Source organism: Agrilus planipennis, unplaced genomic scaffold (genome assembly GCF_000699045.2).
Source record: "Agrilus planipennis isolate EAB-ADULT unplaced genomic scaffold, Apla_2.0 scaffold358, whole genome shotgun sequence".
NCBI classification, from domain to species: Eukaryota; Metazoa; Arthropoda; class Insecta; order Coleoptera; family Buprestidae; genus Agrilus; species Agrilus planipennis.
In genome coordinates this window covers 142360-158467 of record NW_020439235.1, presented here as the reverse complement: position 1 = coordinate 158467, position 16108 = coordinate 142360, and the positions used below count along the sequence as shown (strand labels likewise).

General features: G+C 33.2%; 1 protein-coding gene across 1 annotated transcript in view; it reads right to left on the bottom strand.

The window, feature by feature from the left end:
- Positions 1-2812: 2812 nt before the first annotated feature.
- LOC108742512 overlaps positions 2813-16108 on the bottom strand; it is a gene marked incomplete at its 3' end in the record, with an annotated part of 29284 nt that continues 15988 nt past the window's right edge. Inside the window, exons 3-4 of the mRNA XM_018477751.1 lie at positions 9391-9430; positions 2813-3027 (exon numbers count right to left, since the gene is read on the bottom strand). Of these exons, the coding sequence (XP_018333253.1) occupies positions 2813-3027; positions 9391-9430 (255 nt within the window). The remainder of the gene's footprint in view (positions 3028-9390; positions 9431-16108) is intronic.

Genomic DNA, 16108 nt, shown 5'->3' with positions numbered 1-16108 from the left:
CAACAATTGAAAAAGAATGATGGCCGATAACTGCAACAATTAGAAAAGAATAATGGCCGACACTATGTCATAGTGGAGCAATAAAAATGGCCAGGGACAAAGGGAAGAACTAACCTAACCTAACCTAACCTAATTTTTCTAAATTTGAATTTCTATTGAAGTATATTTGGATAAACCATGGTAGAAATTTCACAGTTTTCGAGTCAATTTGAGAAGAGAATATCTTCATAATAAAATTAATCCAAGTAGAAATTTTTTAAATTCTTTTTAAACCGAAAAAAACCCTGATTTCTTTAATTTTTCGAATAGATATTTTTAAAGGACAAAAATGAGATTTATGACAATATTAAGAACTGTTTTAACTTAAATAAGATTTGTAAAATTGTAACTGAAGCATTTACTCCTTGAAATAGGAAATCGTTTTGCATTTTACATATTTTATATTTGAACTGCATCCCCTGACTATTATTATTCATATTTGTAATTATTATTTGAAAAATTGTTATGATTTGAGTTATTTAGTGTAGCGTTGACAATATAATTTACAAAGAAGCAACGCAAGATATAAATTCATGTGTTACTAAACCACTTAGCCTCTTACGATTTTTTCTCAAAACTTATTAATCCACGCAAAGATTAATTCTTTAAATTTCGTTAGTTAGTAAGTAAATACTGAAATGCCAACAACAAGTAAAACTGCTTAACAATTTTTTATGAAACATACGATCATGACAGTTGATTTTCTTGTTTATAAAGGTTAATGTACTACATTTCCAAAAAAAGCACTACAGTTTATAATAATTACATAATTAAAACATTTTGGCTGTGCAAAAACCGGGCCAAATGTATATTCTTCTAGCTTTCACTTGTGGTAGTGTCAACTTTAATACCATCATAAAATAATATGAAGCTTCTTTATATCATCAGGAAGCGAAAGCTGTTTGTAAATGTTATCGTATCGAAAAATTACGTTACACCATAACAGATTTAATAAGTGTGTCGACTTAATGCAAGAGTAAGTTATTCAAAACAACTGTGTACCTAAATTCCTATTCCAACATTAAGGCGATCACTCTGTCACTAATCTGTAGGTATTAAGCACAATTAAAATAATAGCAATAAAATTATTCAAGTAATTATCTTATCACATCATTTGGGAATCACAAAATCGGACCCATTACTGACTGAAACTTCCCGCTGGAAAACAGTTTAGTTTCGTTACTTGATTTAAATTATTCATTTCGTAGCGCAGGAGACTTCAACGATCGATTAAGAGACGAAACTTGAAATAACACAAAAGTATTACAGTAGAACCTTGATACCTTAAACCTCGACAACGTAATAGCCTCTATAAATTCATAAAATTTTGTGTTCCTTCCCCTCGGAGTCCAAAACCTCTATCACTTAAAATAAAAACCCTCAATAACTTAAACGAATCATTTGGGCATCGTACCTCAGAAAGCAGTGAAAAGTGGTTTGAATCGGGAGAAAGTCTTCTATGTGAAAGACGAAGAATTACTGAATTTCCTAATTTAGGAAAATGCTTATTTATATGGTTTAGACAGTGTAAAAATATGTAAAACATTAGTATTATTGGACCTACACTAGAGGAAAAAGCTAAAGAGTTTGCTAAGTCATTGGAAATCCATAATTTTAAAGCTTAAACTTAAACCCTTAGTAAATAAAAACCTCAATAACTCAAATTATTTTACGTTTCCCTTGGTCTTTATCTTCTTTAAGGTTCTTTTTTTCCTGCATGAACCATTTCAATTATATTGGTTAGTTTTATAAATATTATTCCAAGTATAGTCGATATAAATTCGTTTTAATGTATAAAAATCATGATTAGGTTGACTAAAATATCGAAAACCTCTATTTAGGGCAAACCTCAGCTGAACAATTTCTAACTCAACAGGAAAACTTCGACTTGAGTCCTAATAAATCAGGAGGACGTAATAAAATTGAAAGAATCCTTTCGTACAGAGGTAGGATTTACGAATAGAGACAAACTGGCAATTTAAAAAAATGTAATTTCATCAAATTGTTTTCAATTTTCAGTATAAGGTACTATAGTTTGCTTATGAAAAACTCACAAGAAAATATAGTTAAATTTCCCCAACTTCTTAATGTAACCATTTATGTCAGAGTTTGAGAAAATTTGAGTTATGGAGTGTTTCTTCTTTAAAATCACACTTTTTAATTTTTGTTCCAAAAACATCGTTTGTAAAAAATTTACATTACTGCTGCTAAGCTCACCGCTAATAACTCTCAATCTTATATCACGATGTCAGATAACATAAATCATATTTCGTTCGTGTAGACTTTTCCTACCGTAACCTTATGTTCCTCTCTAACCTCTCCTCTCTAACCGCTCTTTTTTATGTTTTCCATAATATAATGTGTCGCAGTGACAAATTATGGTGGTATATTACTTCCGCTCAAAAGGTCGAGTCGTTGAATATCGTTCCAATGAAAATTAATAGAAATTTAAATAGAAGAAACAATTTGTCATGAAAATGCATATCGAATGAAACAAAAAAATAATGAAGTTAGAAAAGATTTCTAGTTGTAAAAGTACAAGTATATTATTGAAAGTAATGACAAATATGTATTGAAATTAATATCATTCCAAGAATTTACATAAAGTTGCTCCTTAAAAATGCAAATGAGTTCTCAAATAAAACAAATGAGTATATAAAATTTTAACTAAACTTAAAAAACACATTGAATGATAAAACTGAAATTGATGTTATCAACTCAGCCTTCTTGATGAAATTTCATTTTAATGTCCTTTAAGTACAAATGAACTTACCAATTCTGTACTCATGGTGTTACAAGCTCGTAGAGGTAGAACATACTGAACTGGAGAGGGTTTCTGAGCCCATTCTATGAAACACGAGCTGTTTTTTGAAAGACCTCGAGGATAAATCATGCCATTAAATCTTCCAGAATCGGTAAAAACTTTTACCACAATTTCATCGCTGTTACAATCCACTCGAACATCGGTAATAATTTCCTGATGTGAATCTGCAAAAACAAGACCAGATTTACCTCAGAAGCTGTAAGAAGAAAAACAATGTATCTATAGATCTATACTCTTCCACGATATAATTTGCTGGTAAGTAATAAGTTCAATTGGAAATAAAGTGTGTCGGTTAACCACTACTTTTACGTTGAAATTTGAATTAATACCGATTTTGCACTATTCACTCACTTGATTCAGAAATTACGGTCAACAAGATCAGCAATAAGAAAAAATAGAGAAAGAGCGAATATAAAGATAGGAGACGAAAAATTAGAAGAAGTGACCGATTTTAAGTATCTAGGAAGTCAGATAAGTCATAACGAAAGGAGTAGTAGGGATATAAAGCAGAGGATAGTACAGGGTAGAATCGCCTTCAATAAAAAGAAGTCACTTTAATGCTTGCAAACGGATTATTTAGAAATTCAAAAAAGGTTGTTAAAGGTGGGGTTTGGAGCACGGCACTGCACGGGTGCGAAACATGAACAGTGGACGCAACGGAAAAGAAAAGGTTAGAAGCCTTTGAAATGTGGTGTTACCGTAGAATGATGAGGATATCGTGGATAGAGAAGGTTAAAAATGGAGCGGTATTAGAAAGAATAGGAGAACAGAGGACTCTACGGAAATCAATAATAAATAGGCGAGATAGGTTAGTAGGACACCTTCTCAAGCATAAAGGTCTAGTCAGAGACATATTAGAGTCAAAAACGGGAGTTAAGAGGGGTAGAGGTAAACCTAGATTAGATTACTGTACGCAAATAGTTAATGATGTAGGTTGTTCTAGTTTTAGGGAAATGCGAAAGTTATCTCAAGAGAGGAAAGACAACCTTATGATGATGATGATTGAACTATATGAAATGTTACTGGACGTTTTTGGATTATTTCAATCTGGTCGGTTAATACCGCGAGTTTTTTGCAAACTTGTACAAATCTCGAAATCTTTTCCTGCTTTTTCCAAGTATGTTTCCCTCCAAAATGAATCACCAAAACTTATAATTACAATATCACTTTTAAAAAATATTTCTTTTGTTTAGTAACTACAAATTTAAAGTTTTCCGATTTTTCCTTTTACTTGTGCTAAGACGCTGCATCTTGTCAAATTTCTTAATTCAAAGTCAGCAGAATGTACCCTAAAGGTACCCTAGGGAGTGTCAAAATATTTGATATTAATTTTAACTTGATACCTGCACGCATTTCTGAGAAAAAGGGTCTTGATAGACAGATAGACGAGCAGCAAAGTGATCGTATGAGAATTCCTATTTTATTTTAAGGTACAGAATCCTAAAAATCCTAAAACAGTTTTTGGCCGAAACAGAAAGATAGCATCGAAAACAAATTAACCGATTTTGATCTTTACTATAGTACCAGAACTCTTGAATACGGTAACAGAATTATATGTATATCAACAGTAATATATTTTTAAAACGTTTGCTACTAAACGAAAGCCACAAAGCATTATCCGAGTTAATACTTATCTATACAAGGTCGCGATTCTTTTTAATAATGTACCAAATCTTATAAACACTCCCGAAAAAAAGAATTACGATTAGGAAATTTCACATATAATTCTTTAAATCAAGATAAAAAGCATACATAGCGAGAGCATTAAATGGTCCTTTCACGTTTACTTAATTACCTTTCAAATTTACAGTTCGCTTTCTTAGTAACTCCCACATTAATTACTTATTTGTTATACAAACAGCGACTTACATACTTGAATACTAATTTTAAGAGAGTTAAAGACTTATCCCACAGTATATTTAACGATCTTTAAAAGGTTCACTCGACCAATTTACCAGTATAAAGTAATAAACAAAAGAACAATTTTCAAAAAATCTCTAAATCTACTTTTTTGAATTTTTTTCATTTAAACACAAAACGGCTTGACCAATAAATATACCATTTTGAGTAATTTCCAAAGTTTTTTCCTTTAGGTTATTTTTGTATAATATATTTTTGCTGTTTTTGATTTAATTCATAAACTGAGTGAGGTTTGAATCCGCACGACAAAACCAAACTTTACTGTACCAGATTCATTTCTAGTTACGTCTGACGTTCCACAGGGTTTAAATTTAGGCCCACTGCTATTTATAATTTTTGTAAATGTTATTACTGAACAACAATTGTACTTCATAATTCGTATTTTTGCTGACAATATAAAGTTGTTTAAGTGGAAATTCCTGTGAATCAGTCAAAGTTTCAAAGGGATTTGAATAGGACTATATAAATCACTCAATATGGTCCAAACCTTTTGTATTTTATTTTTTAAAAATATCAGACAGGTTAATTTTGTGTCGAAATTTAATTTTTTTCTAAACCATATGTGAATTATGGACATACAATACTATAAAAAGCACCTTACGATAATTTTGAATATATTTTTTGTTTTTATGTTGTAAAGGGCGATAATGCCGGTTGATATCTTTTAAAAAACTAAAAATCTTATTATAATCTTTTCTCTTCGCTTTCTCCTTGTGTCGCAAATTCTAATTTATGGATAGGCACAAATATAGCAAGTATAGATCGATGTTACAATCGGTATTTCTACGTATCCAAATATTTACCTCTTTCATTATATGCAACGCGTTTATAAATGAAAGTTGTAAGGTGTATATTTAAACATATTACTTAACATTTCCGAAAAATGAGTCACAATCAACTGCAGGAAAGTTTAAAGCAGAAACAATCGACGGAACCGCATAACATATAACGTGCTTTGGAATACTAATCGACACTTCACTACGGCCGGAACAATTGTGCGTTTCCTAACCACAATCGTACGCAGAATTTATATGTATGTGTAAGTACAGGGTGTTTTATAAACCATTAAAGCCTCCCAACGTAGTAACAACCCAGGAAGTTACCTCAAGAATCACACGATTGAATGAAAGCGATTTTTTATTGCTCAGTTCCATTTTCTTTTTCTGCTTTCTAGTGAGTACGAGTTAAAGATAGCATTAAATTAAATAAAAATGGAAGCGGTATTTACAAAACAGTACTGTATGAAGATAAATAAAAGAAAAACAAAAATACTGGTATGGAAGGGAAGGAAAAGTAGGGAAAGAGCGAATATAATGAGTGGCTGATTTAAGGTACCTAGGAAATCAGATAACTCAAGATATATCTAAAACAGAGAATAGCGCAGAAAAGAAGTCACTTCTATGCTCGCGAATGGTTAATTAAGAAATTCGAAAAAGATTGTTAAAGGTGTGTGTTTGAAGCGCGACAGATTTATATGTATACCTCTCATATTTTTTTAAATCACCCGATAAGTCTGCAGAGACCTGTATTAAATACATCAAATGTGTCATTGAATGTGCAAAACTATTAGGATATCAGTTTTTATAACAAAATATTTTTGTGGATTTCGAGAAAGCAATTCATACTAATCAAGGGTAGAAGGTAGTTTTCATCTAGGCTAAGTCTCTTGTGCACTGAATACAGAACAAAATCAGACGTAGCAAGTTTTATTAAGTGTTTTTTAGACTCCCGTATCTCAGACCTAACGATACCGTTCACGTTTTCACTGATATTTAATGACACTTCTTTCTTTAGGAAGATCGACAAGTAAATAAATGATTTTTGTGATTATATACTACAAAATTGTACATATATCAGCAGTTTTTCTCGAGAAATATGGGCAGAGTTTTCTTGTCTGTCTTACGAATAATACTAATTTAATTTTTTGCTAAAAGCGTCGGGACGGAAATGAAATGTTAGCACGGGAGCGACTTTAAGTTTCCCGCATATTATAAGATTACTTTCATATTACATCGCCTCCCACAGCGAATAAAATATATACTTGTAATCGTTGGAAGTTAGATCAGTTTATCATCAAATCATAAGGTCGTCAGTCCTAAGACTGGTTGGACACGTACCTCCACTCTTTCCTATCCGAAGCTAATCTTCGCATTTCCCTAAAACTAGAACAACCCATATACTTAACTAACTGCGAACAGTAATCTAATTTAGGTCTACCTCTACCTCTCCTAACTCCCGTTTCTGCCTCTATTATGTCTCTGATTAGACCTTCATGCCTGAGGTGTCCTACTAACTTATCTCGTCTATTTTTTATTGAGTTCCATAAAGTCCTCTGTTCTCCTATTCTTTCTAATACCTCTTCATTTCTAACCTTCACTATCCATAGGATCTTCATTATTCGTCTGTAACACCACATTTCGAACGCTTCTAACTTTTTCTTTTCCTCCGCGCTCACTGCCCATGTTTCGCACCCGTACAGCGCCGTGTTCCAATCTATTTCTAAATTAGCCGTTCGCGAGCATAGAAGTGACTTCTTTTTATTGAAGGCGACTCAACCCTGCGCTATCTCTGGTTTATATCCCTACTATTCCTTCCGTCCTGGCTTATCTGACTTCCTAGATACCTAAAACTTCTAATTTTTCGTCTCATATCTTTATATTCGCTATTTTCCTACTTTTGCTTCCCTTGCATACCAGTATTTCCGTTTTACTTTTATTTATTTTCATACAGTACTCTTTTGTCAATACCACTTCTATTTTATTTAAAGCTATCTCTAACTCCTCCTTGTTAAATGCTAATCAGTTTATAAAATATTCAAATTATGTAAGGAATAGGAAGTTAAGAATGACATGAACCTTTTGATCGCGTTTATATCGTCATCATTCTATTCATCATGTACCTACAGTGCTATACAACTAGGGATGGAGCTCCAGACTGCTCCAGGCGAAATGTAAAAAGTGACGGTCAAAGTTTTTAACGAGTGACTGGTGGATTATACCATTGGTATTGTGATTACCATAAAGACTATAGATAAGGAGCTTAATTTAGTGCCTCACACGTAATGACATGTAAAAACCGTCCATAAAATTTAAAAAAACAGTAAAGAGAGCAGAAAGTATGTCGCTTGGTTAGCTTCATCTCTTAATTAGACGTTTTAATAAACACTCTTTAAGAGAATTCTTAAATAATATATTTTCACGCAAGAGCCACTCTGACGTATCTACATATTACATATACCTAGGTACTTAATGTATAATACCTACTGGATATTACAATTAAAATGCCGATGCCGTCATGTTGTTATTACCAACCGTGATACTTATTGCCTTCACCGTTTCTTCATTCACAGTCGTAAACAAATACGAATGCGCCTGTTGTAGTTATTGCTAGCACACGTTTGTTGCAAGCATCGATTTAACAACACTTCTAATGGCTCCTAGTGTAAATTTTAATTCACTATCGATCGTAAATTCATTGAAAGAATGAATAGTGATGATGTATTGCAGGCACGTTATTTATACCTGAGTTACGAGGATCTTTTATTGATCGATTACGCTTCCTTTCACAAAGAAAAAGAAAATGAGAGGAAACTACAGAATTGTCACGAAGTAGGTACTGTCCGGAATTCAACAGAACCGTCACTGTTTGCATTTTTCATCGATGTAATTGCTTAACTGTTATCGCAATTTGTCTACGTTAAGTATGTGTGGGAGGTACAATCGGAGACAAGAGTACGTAAAATTAGAAATTCGTGATTAATTAGGTTTTGCAGCATATCATGAGGTAAATAAATACTATCTATACTAAAAAAAAAGTATAGGGTTTGAGAGAAAATTTGGAATTTGACCAAGAACATTGAATAAAACAGAAAATAACGAATAATATGGAAAATTTTTAATTGACTTTTGGCAGTGAATATGCCTTGATTTCAACTTGGAAACAAAAAATATTTAGTTTCAATCTTTATTAATAATGAGCGTAAAACTTTTTAATATGTTTAAATAATAATTAAAACTTTAAAATTGCATTTATTTCACACAATTATAAATATTATCATTATATTATCATGTAAAAACGAGATTTTCAGCTAATTTTTCATTTTTCCTCGATAAGCATTTAGTGAATTTGAATAACCTTACACTAAAGTGATTCTCCAGAGTTCAAGTAAGATATAAAAGTTTAAAATTAATGGTAGTTTTTTTTCTGTTAATAAAAATACATTTAATGTGTTCGGTTAACGAATCTCCATAAAATGACGTGTAAAATTACAATTTTTAAAAATTTCAATAACTTTTTAACGGTTTAGTGAATCGATTTGTAATTTTTACAGGAGTTTTAGAATTGAATGAGGAACGTTCTTCCAAATTTTTGTCTCGTAGCATTTTGACATACCCCCAAACATCCTTAACCTACCGATTCAAGCCCAACTTCGTATGACTTTCTTACAATTTTTTGTCTCTTAACCACGTTGCCTTACTCATCATGCTATTCCCTATCACATCTAATTAACACCCTCCACTTATTTCAGAAGTACCTTGTATAAAAGTTAATTGAAATAAATAAGATAAAGTTGGATAATCTCAAAAAATATGTAACTAGGCACTTACTTAATGGAGATGAAGGCAAATTGGCAGCAAATGTGAAGGTCTGAAACAGAAACAAAAATAAATTAATTATAACAAAATAAATTTTTAATTGTTTTCAATTAATTTTGTGAGAATGCATATGTTGCAGACGAAGACAAATCCTGTAGTGAGCAATGCATTACAAAAAAGCGATGTAAAACCAGAATTGATTACATACAGTTATTGCGAATTAGCATAAATATTAAATATCTCATTTCTTTCAGAAATCCAAATTTAAAACATATTGATACGAAATATTATTCTGAAAATTCATTTCTTGAATTCTTTTTTGCCCACTACACACTTCCTCAAATTAATGAGGAAAAATTTGTTGCTGTTGTCACACCCCCGCCGGGAATCGAACCCGGGCTCTTTGGCTTTACGCGCCAATGCTTTCACCACTAAGCTAGGAGAGATGACAACAGCAACAACGACAAACCGTACTTATTAGGTCACAAATCCGTCGAACTAATATATACTATAACATATTGATACTATAAATATGAAACACTTTGAAATTTAATAGGGGTGAAAATTCATTTTTAATTTTAATTTTTTAACACTACAAGCTATCTCAAATTCGATAGATCTGTGACCTAATAAGTATGGTTTGTCGTTGTTGCTGTTGTCCCCCTTTTGTAGTTTTGAGCTACAGAGAATTGGTGCGTAAAACCAAAGGTCCCGGGTTCGATTCCCGGCAAAGGTGTGACAACAGCAATAAATTTTTTCCCTCATTAACTTGAGGTAGTTTGTACTGGAAGAAAATTAAAAATGAATTTTCAGATTAATATTTGTTAAAAAAATATATTTGCAGTTTCGTCTTAAACGTATTGTGTAGTGAATTTTTAGGATCCTAACATTGACCTCGCAATATTATAATCTTGGTGTGCAAGTTAACGCCAATTTTCATATTTGTTCAGAAAAAACCGTAGAGAAAAACAAACTCAACCTGTTACACTTTTTTCTTCGTTACTAAACTGGAATGTCACGGTGTCCGAATTTTGTATTGTTATTGACCATTGTATGAATGAAGTAAAAAGTGACAATGATTATTTATTGATCATAGAAACTACTGCTGTTACGGTTGCTGCAATATTAAATTCTGGAAATACCTGACTATTAAAATGTTTAATGAAAATATCGAATCGCGTTATATGTCTATTTTCAATATCCTGATCATTGCCGTTTAATCAAGATCGTTAATTGAAACTCCCAGTTTTGGCCTACCTATTTGAGGCGGTAAAAAACAATTGGAAAGAAGTGGGCAGGTCTAAATGAATACACTTGAGTGTACAGTTGGTTGCATGCATTCTAATAGCATATGATAATTGGAGCTTGATTAGCAGAATATACGTTGAGCATAAAGACCATTCTTTTAATGATAGAATTAAAGAACATACTTAAAAGAAGCTAAATATTCTCTAAAAAACACAATTCCTAATGAAAAGAACTGATTAAGCACAAAAATAATTTGAAAGCCGAATTTGGAATTCGAAAACTAAAGTTATTTTTTCTAAAGTTAATTGTAATTACTAGAAACAGACAATTTTATTAATTTGGTTGGTTGAATTGTTTAACCTTAACTCATATATATATTAACTCTTTGAATCGGAACCGTTATTCTCTATAACGAATCAATACGCCATATTTTAACAATTAACTTTGCTTGTAAAAGGAAAAACTTTGTGTTAACGAAACAAATACTTCAGTATACGTACGTGCCGTTCAAAAAGAAGAGAAAATATAATATTGGATGAAAGTTCTGACTCATTATTACAATTTTGTTTCAGTATCAGGTACCTACTGAAAAATTAATTTATAAATTCTCATGTTTTTCCTTATTTCTGAATTCATCATCACAATAGAGTTGTCATCATCAGTCCGAAGATTGATTTGACGTGCACTCTCTTTCTTTCTCATCTTAAACCAATCTTTACATTTCCCCAAAAATTGAAACCACATCCTTAACCATTTGCGAACAGTAACGTAATCTAAGTCATTTTTCGCATCTATTTTATCCTGTTCCTGTTTTCTACTTCTAAGTTTGTCCCTAACTACCCCTTATTCGTATCTGCGGTGGCCTATTTCTTATTGACCTCCATAACCCTCCTCATTTCTTACGTTTTCGATTCACAATGTTTACATCACCCGCCTATAATAACACATAAACACTTCTAGCTTTATTATTTCGCACTTACTGAGTTGAAATTTAATAAAACCTTTTTTAAATTTCTGATTTAATCGTTACGGAATATACAGAGGAGATTTCCTTCGATTAAAAGCTACTCGACTTGTACTACCCTTTGTTTAATGTCACTACCGAATCCTGGCTTCTGTGACTTCCTATATTGTATATAGTGAGGAACATGGGTTGGAACAAATTCATTTAAAATTCAGGGATTTGTAAATTGGAAAACCGCTAAGACACGTCGATCTTTATTATTGATTGCGCTTTTTTTATGGTAAAGCGACTATCACGGACTTTCTTTTTTATTATTACATTTGTGAATTCTGCATCGAATTTTGACTATATTTCATGTACTTAAACCAACTACAAAATTACATAAAACCCAAATTAACTGCTTCATCATCATAAGGTCGTCAGCCCTAAAACCGGTTGGACACGCACCTCCACTCTTTCCTATCCTGAGCTAATTTTCGCATTTCCCTAAAACTGGAACATCTCACATCCTTAACTATTTACGAACAATAATCTAATTTAGGTCTACCTCTACTCCTCTTATCTCCTGTTCCTGCCTCAACTTGACTGAATTTTAACGGAATTTGTTCCAACCCACGCGTCCTCTCTTCTTAGCTTTTCTTCTCCAATATTTATGTAACCTCTAACCTTACCTTTACCTCCCTAATATACTTGCCAGTATTTTTGTTTTCAAAATTAACGAAAGAAAATGCACGATCCTTCGATATTCATTGCAAACAAATTATAGTAAACTGTACTGAAATAATCATCAAAAACTCAAAGAGCGCGTTCATTTTTACAAAGAAGATATATGTACGAATGGAATGAAATCCACTGGTTAATAATTCTAATAATTAACCAACGTTAATTTTGAAAAATATAAGTTACGGTTAATATCGTGATAGGTCTCCAGACGGACATCAGTTTAGTAACACCCATTAAACTGATTATCCTAATAACGAGTAATTTCCACTACGAAATTAATTGCGCTTGTTACGATTCAACTTGTGTAATAACGAGATTACAAAATTCGCAAACGTGCCCACATGTGACACAGAAATTCAACGCAATTTGGTCAACATTTACGTAAACTTAAACAGAGAAAAATTGTCTCTCACCACTGTGGCATTGTACACAGGTAACGCAAACAAATATTCGCATAATTTGAACAGTTGACATTTTCTTGAAGGTTTTTCCATTTCTTTTCCACTAAATTGATCGATTGCAAACAGAAATCTGAACCTCCACATCAGACGAAGGTTTGTGGAGTGGTATGTGTAGTCAGTATTATTGTACAGAGTGGGGTTTGAAATCTCAAATGATTAAAAAACTCGAATCATTTGAGATGTGGCTATATCTATAGACGCATCCATCCTAAAGACAGAATCAACAACGACGAAGTGTTAAAAGACTCATTAAAAACAATAGAAAATTGTTAACAATTATTAAGATAAGAAAACCATGTTATATAGGACACATTTTACGTAACGACATATACCTACTGCTACAAAACATAATGCAGGGTAGAATAGAGGGAAAGAAAACTATCGGCAGGAAGAAAAAACCTGACTCAGAAATATAAAGGAATGGACAAATCTGTGCTTCGTAATGGAAGAGACAGAAACCCATTTAGATACTTCTGTATGTGGTCGTCACCGAGCGGCATGGCCTAGAGGTTTAGACCATTGCTTAGCATTTGGGAGGACGCCGGTTCGATTCCGGGTCCGTCTACCTTGGTCCAAGTTTTTCTGTGGTTTCATTGGACCACTTAGGCATATGCTGAGGCAGTAATATTCCACTGATAATGTTTCATTCTCTTCTGTCTTCATTTCATCCATCTCAACTTTCTCACCCGAACCACCACCCACCCATTCCCACGATTCCTGAAAGCAGGCTGAAGAGGGCCTTCGGCCCTACCTTCCGGCATAGTCCGGAGGGACTGCCCGCCCACCAGCATTACTGGCTGGTGGGAATGAAACTTCCAAAAGTTTTCTTTTTTTTTGTGGTCGTCAACGTTCACTAAGAAGACAGCTTCAAAAGAAGAAGAAGAATTATGAGGCATGTTTTAAGTTAACTCTTAAGATTGTCAAACAGATTGTCGTTGAGTCTTCGCACAATTAGTATTAATGTAATTATAAAATAGTGTTTAATGTTAATTTAATTTTTTTCCAATCTGTGAATTCATATATATATATACCCAATTGAACAATTCATATTTATCAAATGAAAGTGACCACTTTTTCAGAAACTCAGAAGATGTGTTATAACATCTTTCTTCTTCAAATGTCGAAATCAAAATCGTTGTTTCAGGATTTTTATTTTTAAACTTGTTTATTTGCATTTTGGTTTGAAAGCCAATAAATTTGGTAAATTTTCTTTGCATTGAGCAGCTTAAATGGGAACAATTCAGTCTTTTCTCGGAACGTAGAGAAATAGAGCTCAATAACGCAGACAATTGAGACGGATGGCAACCATATACATCTCGGGCTTGCGTTACGTTATGGAGAAAAAAAAATTCCCGATCGACTTGCGAGAAATGTAAGATATTGGGTTATAGTGAAAATTTTTTCCCTCATTGCTATGTGTGAATAAAAAAAAATCCCTAGGTGGCATAAGTATAATGTTGGTTGCGATTCCAGATCAATTTTTTCGCATAGAATTTTACCGGCAGTAAATAATTCCGGAGGAGGAAACTATAAATAGGAAAAGGGGGAACTGTTAGCCACCTTAACCTAACCGATAACAAACGGAATTTCTGAATGCCAGAAAAATGACCAAACGGAAATAGATAATCGGAGTAATGGACGCATACGTGTAGATGCAAGTGCCCCATCGACAACAGTACCAATTTGGATGGGTTCAACTAATTATACCCATAGATTTTTAATTGTCCTTGTATATCTGTATAGGATATAGGCACTTTTTCTGCGTTAAAACGCAAGAATGTTGCATGCTAAACGGTTTTATTCCTTTAAATCAATTTAAATACGAGACTTAACTGTTACGAATTAAAATACACAACAGGAAGTTTTCATGTGACAGATTAAGAAACACGCCTTCAAATAAATCCGAGGTCACGCTTTTGCTCAAGCGTAAAAATTTTACTTCACTAGTGTTTGTTTCACGACCACTTTATTATCTATTGGCATGTAGACAAAATTATATTTTCGATAATGCGCAAATGAAGTGTGCAAGTAACGGCAACTTTTATTATTCTGATGCCGAAAGAAATTAGTAGATCTTATCAGATGTCCAAAGCTTCTTTTCATTTTATTCACTCCACTCTCCCTGAATGTTTTAACCACAAAGTGTTGCGTGCGTGGAATTACATCCACAAAGAATCGTTTGTCGATCTTCTTCTCATACTACATACTTTTTAATGTGTCCTGTATAAGGTAATACTCTTTTCCGATGCAGTTGTGACAGCTGCTTTGCTTACATGATTTTTGCCTATTCCAAAAAATGGACCAAAGAATTTTTATCAAATTTTGTGTTAAAAACAAAATTAAGTGCGCGGCCACGTTCCGAATGTTAATTGTGGCATATGGTGAAGCTACCTTGGACCAAAGCAACGTATATGGGTGCTGGTGGAGGGCCGAGAAGATATAAACAACTAAGAACGTGCCGGACGCCCGAGCACATCAATAACAGACGAAAACATTGTTGAAGTGAAGAAAATAGTATTGGCCAATCGTCGAATCACCGTTAGAGAATTTGTTGAGGATCTAAACATATTGATTGGCTCCTGCCATTCGATTTTTACCGCGAAATTCGTACCAAAATTGCTCAATTTCGACCAAAAACAGCATCGCATTAACATTACTAAGGAGCTATTGGACTATTGTCGCCGAAGACCCAAATTTGCTCCATACGGTCGTAACTGGTGACGAATCATGGGTTTATGGTTATGACTTGGAAACCAATGGAAGCTGCCGCCCGAGCCAAGACCAAAAAAAGCGCGCCAAGTCGAATGTTATTTTTTTTTTTCGATTGTAGGGGTGTGGTGTACCATGAGTTATTGCCACAGGGTAGAACTGTCAATAAAAAATATTAGCTGCAATTTGCGCGAAGCAATCTGCCAGAAACACCCGGATTTGTGGAAGAACAAAAATTGGCTTTTGCACCATGATAACGCCCCTACTCACACATACTTTTTGAACAGGCTTCGTGTAATTAGACAGAACTAACACATCCTAAACTAACCATAACTTAGCCTTCAAGAGTTACATAACATTAAAAACAAAAAATAAATTATGCATCTCTTCAAGGTTAGATTATAGTTAGTTTAGAATAGCCAAATTCAGAAGGCAATCTGCTCAATTTTACATGAACTGATGGCGAAATAGTCCTCCTATCTGCTCCATTTGCTTGGAAAAGGAAAAAACCTCAGTAAAGAAAACGTCCACATTTTTCATGATTTATTAAAAGAAGGTAAGAATAAGTTATTACCATTATCCTACGAGACAGGCACTTGTACATTCAAAAACGCCGCTAAGAAGA